Here is a 13,756-nt window from a genome sequence, read left to right as displayed (position 1 = left end):
CTATATGTGCCCTGCGATTGACTGGCAACCAGTTCATGGCGTACCCTGCCACTCACCCAGTCAGCTGAGCTAGGCGCCAGCCAGCACACAAGCAACCCTAGTGAGCATAAGCGGTGCGGAAAACGGATGGATGAACTCGTATACACGTACGTGTGTGGCCCAGCGGTGGTGAATTCCACGACTCCACAAAGTCTGAGCACAATGAGCTGCCATGAGCGTATGTGACAAACCAAGTTTATTTATAGAGCAACTAATCATAACAGACCACTCCCTCCATCTTCTTCTTTTTGCATTTGATTGCATTGTTTTTATGGGCCCGATATATGTAATATTGCATCCTGAGTTGGGTTGTGATCAAAAGCGCTTATTGTGATTACAAAATAAAATGCTAGTCATTAAGGATATTTGATAACTTATATTTCCTTGCTTTTTAGTGTGGTCTGCTGACAGTACCTTTTTCCGGGTATATTTCTTGAAAATTTACTAAGGTCATTTGTATCACAAAGCCATATTAAACAATTCGTAGAATAATTCTCTGTGGATCTTTTTTTTGGGGCAGTCTCATGTTTTTCCCAATGTTATAGATTAAATCTGCACCTTTTGAAAGGGTTTCTAAAAGATCAGTGGTCCCTAACCTTCCTTGCACTGTGGACCAAGATGTGATATAATGAAGGTCATATTTGATTGGTATTCAAAATAAGACTCAGAATTTATTTAACAGTGCTCTGCATGTTTACCATCCCAAGTAACATGACAATTGCTTGACTAAATGAATGTAAGATCCTTTGCAGAAACCTACAGTAAGTATTGTAATGTAAACATTCCTGTCATGCATTTGTGTGCAACTCTCGGCCCAAGAGCTACATCTGGGATGGCATTAAAATAGCCTACATCCGGCATGCGGAAACATTTGATCAATTTCATGGAATTGGCCCACACACACAGTCAGCATAAATTAACAGTTAACATAAGGTTTCTTTGCTATTCTTTTATTTGACAAACACGCATGTGCTTCCCATTTATGTACAACCCCAATTCCAATGAAGTTGGGATGTTGTGTTAAACATAAATAAAAACAGAATACAATGATTTGAAAATCATGGTCATTGAACACACTAATACAATAATGTTCAAACTGATAAACATTATTGTTTTTAGCAAGTAATCATTAACTTAGACTTTTAGGGCTGCAACACGTTCCAAAAAAGCTGGGACAGGGTCATGTTTACCACTGTGTTACATCACTTCTTCTTTTAACAACATTCAATAAACGTTTGGGAACTGCGGACGCTAATTGTTGAAGCTTTGTAGATGGATTTCTTTCCCATTCTTGCTTGACGTACAGCTTCAGCTGTTCAACAGTCCGGGGTCTCCATTGTCATATTTTACGCTTCATAATTCGCCACACTTTTTCAATCGGAGACAGGTCTGGACTGCAGGCAAGCCAGTCTGGTACTATTCTTTTACTACGAAGCCACACCTTTTGTAACACGTGCAGAATGTGGTTTGGCATTGTCTTGGTGAAATAAGCAGAGAGGCGTCCATGAAATGACGTTGCTTGGATGGCAGCATATGTTTCTCCAACACCTGTATGTACCTTTCAGCATTAATGGTGCCTTCACAGATGTGTAAGTTACCCATGCCATTGGCACTAACACAGCCCGGTACCATCACAGATGCTGGCTTTTGAACTTTGCGTCCTTAACATCTGGACACGACGTCCACAATTTCCAAAAACAATTGTTCCAAAAATGTGGACTCGTCGGACCACAGAACACTTTTCCACTTTGCATCAGTCCATCTTAGATGAGCTCGGGCCCAGAGAAGCCGGCGGCGTTTCTGGGTGTTGTTGATAAATGTCTTTTGCTTTGCATAGTAGAGTTTCAAGTTGCACTTACGGATGTAGCGCCGAACTGTATTTAGTGACATTGGTTTTCTGAAGTGTTCCTGAGCCCATGCGTTGATATCCTTTACACATTGATGTCGGTTTTTGATGCAGTGCCGCCTGAAGGATCGAAGGTCACGGGCATTCAATGTTGGTTTTCGGCCTTGCCGCTTACATGCAGTGATTTCTCCAGATTCTCTGAACCTTTTGATGATATTATGGACCGTAGATGATGAAATCCCTAAATTCCTTGCAATTGTACCTTGAGGAACATTGTCTTTAAACTGTTCGACTATTTTCTCACGCAGTTGTTCACAAAGAGGTGAACCTCGCCCCATCTTTGCTTGCGAATGACTGAGCAATTTAGGGAAGCTCCTTTTCTACCCAGCTGTTCCCAATTAGCCTGTTCACCTGTGGGATGTCCCATACAGGTGTTTGATGAGCATTCAGTCTTTTTTGCCACCTGTCCCAGCTTTTTTAGAACGCGTTGCAGCCATAAAATTCTAAGTTAATGATTATTTGTTAAAAACAATGAAGTTTATCAGTTTGAACATTAAATATCTTGTCTTTGTGGTGTATTCAATTAAATATAGGTCGAACACGATTTGCAAATCATGCTATTCCGTTTTTTTTATGTTTAACACAATGTCCCAACTTCATTGGAATTGGGTTGTAAGAGAATTAGGTCAGGGTCTCGCCCGAAGATAGCTGGGATAGGCTCCTGCACCGTAATGATGCTGTCTACCAAAATTAACGTCATAACTGCTCTTGCGTTGCAAACATCGCGTGATCAAACCTAGAAAACAGGTCAGCGAATCCCCGTGTATGCTGCGCTAACTAGCATAAATACTGGTTGATGACATGATGGTTTGAACAAAATTTTTGTTTGGGTTCAAACCATCATCTTATCAACCCATAGTTATTCTACCTGTATGGGACCAGAAAAAACACTATTACGCCACGCCAACATGATAACTGTCACTAGAGCAACGCATGCTGCCGAATGCCTCCTCCACCAATTCCATAATACACCACACTATCTTTTTTAATAGTGTGATGTGACATGCTGATGACACACGAACTACAAATCCCATGATGCAGCACAACAGCTGACTTACCGGACGATAGACGACCAACAAGCATTACATAGCTGTGTCCACATGCAGCTCGAACGCTGTGTATCTTTGGTCGCACCTATTTGCGTGAGCAGCTGTCCTCTGTGACGAATACTGGAGTGCCGGAGGGAGATGACGCTGGACTCCCTGACATGACTCGTCAAATTTTTTAAATACCCCATCATAGTCACCAAACAGACGTACTCTAGGGGTCATTTTGAGACAAAACATGGTCCAGGCTTTATGTTATAACCCCAACCTCTCCAAATGTTCAACAGCATCAGATATATATACTGTAGTTTTGTTTTTTTTTTGTGTTTTTTTTGATGGCCTCTATGGGCAATAAAAGCAGTATTACGTTATGAACATAACTGTAAATATGCTGTACATATACATAAAAAAATCCAAGTGGAAAATGTTATACGAGGTAATTAGAGCCTTGAATATGTCAATAAGTCATAACAACATAAATTTGTACGCATGATCATTTTTGGAAAAAATCTTTTATTTTTTTCGGAGAAGAGGGTTAAATTATATCATTTCAACACATTTTTAATCATGTACAACCGATGTACATGTTCAAATGAAGTAAATTCAAAGGGCTCTTTTTTTATGTGCGTGTGCTGGAGTCACGAAGCGATTGGGAGCGCAATAGGCGGCATAAATGATCAATTGATAGGTGTCCTCACAAATATCAGTGGTTCATTAAATACACTGGTTAACAAATGAATTCTGAGTCCTTGCCTCAATTGCATTGTTGAAATCAAATGTTGCCGGGCATGAATTGTTCATCAGTGCGAATTGTTCATGTGTCTCTGATGTGCAGATTTATAAGAACAGTTTCACCCCCAAAAGATTTTTCCTTTCAGTTCAAAGGGCGAGGCTTGAATTTATGCCATTATCACGGGGGAAGCATTATAACACATCAGGTATACAGTATATCGAAAAATAGGATTTATAATGGGAGTCCATCCATCCATTTTCTGAGCCGCTTCTCCTCACTAGGGTCGCGGGGGTGCTGGAGCCTATCCCAGCTGTCATCGGGCAGGAGGCGGGGTACACCCTGAACTGGTTGCCAGCCAATCGCAGGGCACATAGGAACAAACAACCATTCGCACTCACAGTCATGCCTACGGGCAATTTAGAGTCTCCAATTCATGCATGTTTTTGGGATGTGGGAGGAAACCGGAGTGCCCGGAGAAAACCCACGCAGGCACGGGGAGAACATGCAAACTCCACACAGGCGGGGACGGGGATTGAACCCTGCACCTCAGAACTGTGAGGCTGACGCTCTAACCAGTCGGCCACCGTGCCGCCATAATGGGAGTCAAAGAGCTAAAATATTCAAATTTTGACTCCTGCATATGGTCAATTAGCAGCTCCTATGTCTAAAAATTTTGAAATTGCATCATGGTGCCATTTTGAAGTATAAAATAATATAATATATAATAATAATATAAAAGAAAATTCTATAATGCTATATTTTAATTGCTCTGAGGGCAGCACAGCGATGTAATAGTTAGTACATCTGCCTCGGATTTGAGAGGTTCTAGGTTCATTTAATTATTTGACTTAAAGATTTGATATTGCCCATAGAACTGAATATGAGTGTGAATGGTTGTTTTTTTTGTCTAAATGTAGCCCGCCTGCACTATCGAAAATGAATGGATGGGTGAAAGTATTCTGAGAAAAATATTTTGTTTTTCCAGACCTGAAGATTTTGTGAATATTTAATTTACCGTGTCAGTCTGAATATTCAACCAAAGTTATGAAAGTATGTACACAAAGAATGGTATGGCAAGATTGATAACTTTGAAATTAGTCTTTTATTTTTGTTTGGAATATTAGCCCTTCGTTAAGCAATGATACTGTAAATGTAATGTGAACTGATTTTTTTTTTTTTCCACTCTTGAGAATGTGCTGACTGCTTTTCACCACCAGCATGATGCAGCATGGCTACTTGACAATGCAACCTTAATGCAAATTATGTTGATCAGTCTTTGAAATGATTTCATGGCATTGGGACTAATGCAAACTCAAAAAGTACTCATACAAAGTATGTAAACATTACTAATTTTACTAATTGAGGTCTGTAATACCCAATGTCCGTACGAGGGCTAAAAAATAATGAGTTGGCAAGTCCAAATGTCAAGTTATCTCTGAGACAGTCTACGTCTGTGTTCACTCTAATTTTGATATTGAACCATGTTCCTTCTTAATTTGCATTGGTCAGGGTGACAAAGGAAGTATGGGGATTCCTGGAAGAATGGTGAGTTATTTTAGTTATTTTTAGTACAGCGATTAAATTCAATCAAATAAGGCTGTGTTTCATTTGCAGTCCTATGTTACATGACAGTAACTATGCTATGACCTATGCAAAGATTTGTGGCAGTCAGGGGGTATAGATTCCGATGTTCTCGCAGTCTCCAATTGAAATTTGCTGTTCTTTAAATACAGTATGGTGCACGACTGGTGAGCACATCTGCCTCACAGTTCTGAGGGCCCGGGTTCAAATCTGGCCTCGCCTGAATGGAGTTTGCATGTTCTCCCCGTGCCTGGGTGGGTTTTCTCCGGGTACTCCGGTTTCCTCCCACATCCCAAAAACATGCACAATAGGTTAACTGAAGACTCTAAATTGTCCGTAGGTGCGAATGTGAGTGTGAATGGTTGTTTGTTTCTATGAGTCCTGCGATTGGCTGGCAACATGTTCAGGGTGTACCCCGCCTCCCGCCCGCCGTTAGCTGGGATAGGTTCCGCCATACCCGTGAACCTAGTGAGGATAAGCAGTGTAGAAAATGGATGGATAAATACAGTATGTGAAACAATTACAGTAAAATCCATTCATTCTAGTTGAAAGTTGCCCGGATTTCTTTGTGCGACGTGTACAGTAACAGAAAGATCTATACTGACATCTCTCTAAATTAACTGTACGGTTTGTGGCTCAGCCTTTCTTGGCTCATGTAAAGCCCTGTCGTCTGTTAATAAACCAAATCTGAATTAGATGAAAGTGTGACTCACGTAAAAAACGTGAGGCACAAAATGAGTTAAGGAGGTTTTCGGGAACATTTTGAAAAACCCTTTAAACAGCCAACATAGTTTAAAGCCACCAGAACAGCATTGAATTATGATATAATACGCTATGGGCCTGATTTACTAAGATCCCAAAAAGCAGGTGCTAAATTGCGTGTTCACTCTCACACATATGCACTGTTAGTGGGCGTATTGCGCGTGATCTACGAAGATTGAGGTGCAATTGGCACCAGGTATAAAAGTGGCGGAGACCGCTCTATTTTTGCACTTTCGTTAGCTCCGATCGCTTTCACCATGGAAAATTTGCGTGAGCACTACCAAGCGTAAAATGAAGTTTGAAGTGATGGAATTGTAAATCTTAGTGGAAGGGTCAAACTAACGCTGGCTATTTCGCCACGGTGTGAGGAAATGACCCAGACGCAAGGATATGTAGAGTTGAAAGGAGATTTGTCAAACTGTATGTGAATTTATATTAAATGTGTTACATGGGTTTATAGAGAAGGAGTAATAGACACAGTAATAGAAAGTATAGACACTTTCCAAAAAAATTTGAATATCATGGAAAAGTTTCTTTATTTCCAGAATTCCATTCATAAAGTTAAACTTTCATAGATTAAAGATTCAGGGCCCACAATTTAAACAATTTGAAGTATTTATTTGTTTGTTTTTACATAATTCGAGTTTCCAGCTCATAAAACACACGAAATCATGAATTCAAAAAATTAGAATAGTGCAAAGAAATCATCCCAAATTTTACAGGCCATGAATGTTTTAAAGTGAGTTTCACACACTAATTATCTACTAAACTCAAAACACCTGTACAGGTTTCTCCCGGTGTCATTAAATTGTTTAGTTTGGTTCAATTGTCTCAGTTGGGTTCAATATGGGGAAGACTGCAGCCTTGACCACTGGCCAAAAGACCATCATTGATACCCTCCATAGGATGGGTAAGCCACAAAAGATCATAGCTAAGGAGGCTGGCTGTTCACAGAGCGCTGTGTCCAAGGATATCAATGGAAAGTCGAGTTGAAAGATAAAATGTGGAAGGAGAAGATGCACCAGCAAAAGAGAGGACCATGGGCTTCAGCAGATTATCAAGCAGACAAGATTCAAGAATCTAGCAGAGATCCAGAAAGAGTGGAAATAGTCGGGAGTCACAGCTTCAAAAACCACCACATACAGACGCATCCGGGAGATGGGGTACAACTGTCGGGTTCCTCGGGTCAAGCCACTTCTGAGCCTCAGCCAACGTAGGTAGTGTCTCAACTGGGCCAAGGAGAAGAAGGATTGGACTGTTGGCCAGTGGTCCATGGTCCTCTTTTCCGATGAAAGTAAAGTGTGCCATTCATTCAGGAATCAAGGTCCAAGGGTTTGGAGGAAGACGGATAACGAACAGAACCCAAGCCACTTGAGGTCCAGTGTGAAATGTCCACAATCAGTCATGATTTGAGGTGCAATGACCAGTGCAGGTGTTGGTAAACTCTGCTTTCTTAAATCCAGGGCACCACAATGTTTTAGAGGACTTCATGATTCTTTCTGCTGATAATCTGTAGATTATCAGCAGAAGGAATCATTATGAAGAATCATCATAAAATGCAGATTACATCTTTCAGCAGGACCTGGCCCCTACCCTTACCGCCAGAAGCACCAAAACCTGGTTTGATGCCCATGCCATCACACTGTTTGACTGGCCAGCCAAGTCGTCGGATCTAAACCCCATTGAGAATCGATGGGGTATTATCAAGAGGAAAATGAGGGGCACCAGACCCAAAAACAAAGAAGAACTGACAGCAAGGATCAAGAAAATCTGGGCTTTCATAACTCCCTGGCTACAATGCCACGGCGCATCGAGGCAGTGATTAAAGCAAAGGATTTCCCAACCAAGTATTGAAGATGAACATATCGTTTTGAAAGTACAATATTTTGATTGATTTAATGTGACCCTAATTCCTTTCATTTTTTTTCCTACAAAAACTGAGAAATGGTGATTTCTTCACAGTATTCAAATTTTTGGAATTCCTGATTTTGTGGGTTTGATGAGCTGGAAACCCAAATTATGTAAAAATAAACAAATAAATACTTGAAATTGTTTCAATTATAGGACCTGAATATATAATCTATGATAGTTTAACGTTTTGAATGGAATTATGGAATTAATAAATATTTTTTTCCAAAGGGTCTGTACACTCTGGAACTGGAACAATGAGGCCAATTCCTGTATTTTGATGGAGACTGAAAACATTTGGGTTTGACAAGAAAAGATGAGTACAAGACATTAGATCAACATTTCAGATTTTATTTCCAGGTATTTACATCGGCATCTGCAACGCCGCATTTTTAGTTGGGCAAAAGTTTGAACTGATAGTCTTCAAATATTTCATGTTTTGTTACAAATCCTTTTGCTTGCATCAAGTCTGTGACTTATTTACAGTACCAAACTTTTGCATTGCCTTTTTAGGAGTTTTTCTTTGCAGCCTCTTTCAGTTATTTCCTTTCGTCTCCTCTTTAGCATGTAAAATGAAGCCATGACATTACGTCCACTGAGGTTCACAGATGAGCTTGAGTTTGGGATCATGAGCAGATCCTTTCCTTCGTGTCGCTTCAGCTTTTCCGTGACTTTTCAGTTTTTTTCTCATCAGCCCCTAAAGTCTCTCACAGATCTTTTTAGGCTCTTCTCTGTATTTTTTGGTAAATCCATTCTGGGGAACAAAAGACACATGTTTGTGTCGTGTTCCAATACTTTTGCACACATTAAAAACAGGTCGGTTCCAACAAAAGGTTCTATCTTCTAAATTGTATATCCGATCCAGGTATAAGTACCTAGACATAAAACCAGAACTTTTTGGTCCCTTTTCTCATATTCATGTTTTGATGTCAAACCCAAATGTTTTCATCCATCCATCCATTTTCTGAGCCGCTTCTCCTCACTAGGGTCGCGGGCGTACTGGAGCCTATCCCAGCTGTCATCGGGCAGGAGGCGGGGTACACCCTGAACTGGTAGCCAGCCAATCGCAGGGCACATAGGAACAAACAACCATTCGCACTCACAGTCATGCCTACGGGCAATTTAGAGTCTCCAATTCATGCATGTTTTTGGGATGTGGGAGGAAACCGGAGTGCCCGGAGAAAACCCACGCAGGCACGGGGAGAACATGCAAACTCCACACAGGCGGGGACGGGGATTGAACCCCGCACCTCAGAACTGTGAGGCTGACGCTCTAACCAGTCGGCCACCGTGCCCCAAATGTTTTCAATCAACAGCTAATCCAAAAATTAAAAAAAAAAAGCATTCCACTACATTGGAGGGGTTTGTTATTCTGAGTATTGTTGTACATTTTCAAAACATATGTGCAATTTAAGACTGAGACATTAGGTGGTCGCAAGCACCTCTATCGATATCAAGACATGCCACGGACGAGTCGTGTCGTGTCGGACAAACGAGGCTCGGTCCTCTTGGTTCCTGTTGCAACATGATGAGTTTACTAATCTTCAAAAGTTGTTGTGTTGTACATTAAACCATAAAAGGAAATATCTCTCAGAAGCAGGGATACATACAGGATATTGTTTTGTACGAGTACAACAGATGGATTTGTACAGATATCACAGAAAAGTTGAGCATTTTACTCTGTGCTAAAGTAAAGGTTGACCGTTAGCTATGTCTTATAAACAACCTTAAAAATACTTCATTGGTGTTATTATATAGTAACGCATTTTAAGAAGTAACATGTACAATCTGGGAATCAAATCTGAATTATTATTTATTATTATTATTAATTACAAATCTAGTATGGTATGTCATGTGCTACACACATTTTGACACTACTGACAAGATTTGGATTATGAAAGCATACACCAAAGCAAATGTGACTGCTGCAGCTACTTTGGCATAATATTGTCACTCGTGTGGTTTCAATGTGTTTTCAGGTCGCCCAAGTTGTGTAAAGTATATTCACTTTGATGTTATGTTGTAGAAGTCATAATTTGAACATGTGTTTACATTAAAGAGCTTTATAGAAATAAAGTGTGACATATTGATGTGTATCTGTTTTCCATCTTGTTAAATCATTGTTGGTAATTATTGTGAGAAATCGTTCACAGGATCAGTGTCTTTTTCACATACGTGAATTATGAATACCAGTGGAGATCAAACTGGTAGCCCTTAGCATTAATCAGTATCCAACAGTACTTCCTTGTTTGGAAGTACTGTAGTTTCAAAATACAGTATGTGCTCATTTTGTCATATGATTCTCTCGACATTTTCCATTTTTCTTAAATTATCCTATCTTCTTGAGTTCAATGATTCAAAGCATATTGGAAGCTTTCAGCACTTTTAGGGGACTCCAAATGCTGAATCCCCCTCCCCCCCAATAGCTTTGTCTTCCATTACTAGTCCTATTTTCTTTTTTTTTTGCATGCCCCAAACCCTGTCCATGTCTCTAACACTGGTTCCTCTCTCTTCTGTGTCTCTCTTCACACCTTTTTTTGCATGTGACTGCTGTGTTTGATCCCAGGGCTTTAAAGGACTAGCAGGGGAGAAGGTAAGTTTAGACCACTAGATATTTTTGTGGCTGTCAAATTTTCATGTCATTTGCGCGCTTGATTTAACCTCTTGCCGTCTGCTGCAGGTTCAGCTTTCTCTACTGTCTCTAGTTAGCAAAATCTTAAAAAGTTAAAATAATGACAGATAGTTGTTTTGTTTTTCTTTGCATTATTGGATATGCTGCGATTGGCTGGCGACCAGTTCGGTGTACCTCACCTTTCATCCAAAATCAGCTGGGCTCGACTCCAGCTCAATCTCGTGAGGCTATGTGGTATACAATTATTAATTTTTTTTAAAATTGATTATTACAGCAGTCCCCACCCAACATTTTGTGCCCAACAGACCATTTTCATATAAAACAATATTTTGACGGAAAACAGAAAAACCAAATAATTGAGAATACTACTCACCATTACGGTAAATATACAGTAGTTGTTTTTGCTGTTCAATATACAGTAGTTGTTTTTGCTTGTTTCTCTTCAACAAACTGGTCCTGTCTTGGGGATAATGGGAGACAATGACACCCGAAGTACTTATAGCATATCCTGTCGACTCCAAATTCCGTTTTGGTTGGTCATTGCAGAAAATCCTGCTTCACAAAGATACGATGTTGGAAATGCAAGGTATTCTGTTTTTTGTCAATTTTAAAGACTCTATTGCCTCATTTGAGAGCTTGTTGGCACATCACACACAGAACGGGCTTGGTAAGTGAGAACCTCCTGTTGGACTTTATTTATATATATATATATATATATATTTTATTTTTTATTATTTTTTTTTTAAGTTTTTGGGGGAGTGGCGAGTATGGGGCAAAAAAAAGTTTACATGCCCCAGTCAAAACTAATTTAAATTAGACGCAAAAATAAAAAATTACTAGTGCAGTATATATATAAAAAAATACGTATTCCCCTGGGAAACGTTTTGTCTTCTTATTTGAAGTAAAAATTAGCTTGAAACAAATGAAAATTGTTTAAAAACAAGGTGATGAGCGGCACGGTGCATGACTGGTAAGGAGATCTGCCTCAGTTCTGAGGACTGAGATTCAAATCCCTGTGTGGAGTTTGCATGTTCTCCTCGTGCCTGCGTGGCTTTTCTCCGGGCACTTCGCTTTCCTCCCACATCCCAAAAACATGCATGGGAGGTTAACTGAAGACTCTAAATTGCCCGTAGGTGTGAATGTGAGTGCGAATGGTTGTTTGTTTATATGTGCCCTGCGATTGGCTGGCGACCAGTTCAGGGTGTACCCCTGCCTCTCGCCCAGAGTCAGCTGTGATAGGCTCCAGCACGCCCGCAACCCTAGTGAAGATAAGCGGTAAAGAAAATGTATGAATGGATGGATGGTGAAGGTGATGAGTCTTATTTTATTTTCAATTTCAAGTTTTTGCAGTTCTGGGTGTTTATTTTCATCCGTCCATCCATCCATTTTCTACCGCTTATCCGGGTCGGGTCGCGGGGGCAGTAGCTTTAGCAGGGACGCCCAGACTTCCCTCTCCCCAGCCACTTCATCCAGCTCTTCCGGGGGGATCCCGAGGCGTTCCCAGGCCACCCGAAGGACGTAGTCTCTCCAGCGTGTCCTGGGTCGTCCCCGGGGTCTCCTCCCGGTGGAACGTGCCTGGAACACCTCACCAGGGAGGCGTCCGGGAGGCATCCGAATCAGATGTCCCAGCCACCTCATCTGGCTCCTCTCAATGCGGAGGAGCAGCGGCTCTACTCTGAGATCCTCCCGGATGACTGAGCTTCTCACCCTATCTCTAAGGGAGAGCCTGGACACCCTGCGGAGGAAACTCATTTCGGCCGCTTGTATCCGGGATCTTGTTCTTTCGGTCACGACCCACAGCTCATGACCATAGGTGAGGGTAGGAACGAAGAACGACCGGTAAATTGAGAGCTTCGCCTTTCGGCTTAGCTCCTTCTTTACCACAATGGACCGATACAAAGTCCGCATCACTGCAGACGCTGCACCGATCCGCCTGTCGATCTCCCGTTCCATTCTTCCCTCACTCGTGAACAAGACCCCAAGATACTTGAACTCCTCCACTTGGGGCAGGATCTCATCCCCGACCTGGAGAGGGCATGCCACCCTTTTCCGACTGAGGACCATGGTCTCAGATTTGGAGGTGCTGATTCTCATCCCAGCCGCTTCACACTCGGCTGCAAACTGCTCCAGTGAGAGTTGGAGCTCACGACTTGATGAAGCCAACAGAACCACATCATCAGAAAAAAGAAGAGATGCAATACTGAAGCCACCAAACCGGACCCCCTCTACGCCTCGGCTGCGCCTAGAAATTCTGTCCATAAAAGTTATGAACAGAATCGGCGACAAAGGGCAGCCTTGGTGGAGTCCAACCCTCACCGGGAACGAGTCCGACTTACTGCCGGATATGCGGACCAAACTCTGACTCCGGTCGTACAGGGACCGAACAGCCCGTATCAGGGGGTTCTGTACCCCATACTCCTGAAGCACCCTCCACAGGACTCCCCGAGGGACACGGTCGAACGCCTTCTCCAAGTCCACAAAACACATGTAGACTGGTTGGGCGAACTCCCATGCACCCTCGAGGACCCTGCCGAGGGTGTAGAGCTGGTCCACTGTTCCACGGCCAGGACGAAAACCACACTGCTCCTCCTGAATCTGAGATTCGACTTCCCGACGGACCCTCCTCTCCAGCACCCCTGAATAGACCTTACCAGGGAGGCTGAGGAGTGTGATCCCCCTGTAGTTGCAACACACCCTCCCTCTGTTTATTTTCAGTTTTAAGTAAAACACTGGCAGTATCAGGGCGCTTTCATTGCCATAACTACATGTGTAAAATCTAGTTAAATACTAGTTTACGACAGGACACCTTATGAAACAGTGTTTGCAAATTTTTGCTTTTCAATAGATGGACATATGTTATTTTTTTTCAAAAATAAGTTAGCCAGGTGCAGGTGAGCGACTGTAAAAAAAAAAAAGAAAACATTATTGCATGATGAGTCTGTCTTTGTTTTTTGAGTGTGTAGTTGTACTGTACATACTACATTTCCAATAGTGTTGTCTATTACTCAAATGCTGCTAGTTCTAGTTTGCATTAATCGATAGTGCCTACCTGAGGGAAGGAGCTGGTGACCGGAATGTGTAGGGTCCGAGAGGATTTTGCACGCTCTTGTCTTAGTTCTGGCAGCGTGCAAGTCCTCAAGGGTTGGTAG

General features: G+C 41.7%; 1 protein-coding gene across 22 annotated transcripts in view; it reads left to right on the top strand.

Moving 5' to 3' along the window:
• Positions 1-13,756, top strand: part of col13a1 (collagen, type XIII, alpha 1) — a 150,600-nt gene that overhangs the window by 62,195 nt on the left and 74,649 nt on the right. For 20 of the 22 annotated variants that reach the window (XM_061789821.1, XM_061789834.1, XM_061789832.1 and 17 more), the window contains 2 exons: positions 5,234-5,269; positions 10,542-10,568. The exons of 1 other annotated variant lie outside the window; for it this stretch is intronic. In XM_061789821.1, coding sequence (XP_061645805.1) covers positions 5,234-5,269; positions 10,542-10,568 — 63 coding nt within the window. The remainder of the gene's footprint in view (positions 1-5,233; positions 5,270-10,541; positions 10,569-13,756) is intronic. One more of the 22 variants, XM_061789825.1, reaches the window with a different exon arrangement.

Source organism: Phyllopteryx taeniolatus, chromosome 11, assembly GCF_024500385.1.
Source record: "Phyllopteryx taeniolatus isolate TA_2022b chromosome 11, UOR_Ptae_1.2, whole genome shotgun sequence".
Taxonomy (NCBI): Eukaryota; Metazoa; Chordata; class Actinopteri; order Syngnathiformes; family Syngnathidae; genus Phyllopteryx; species Phyllopteryx taeniolatus.
This window is presented reverse-complemented; position numbering and strand designations above follow the sequence as displayed.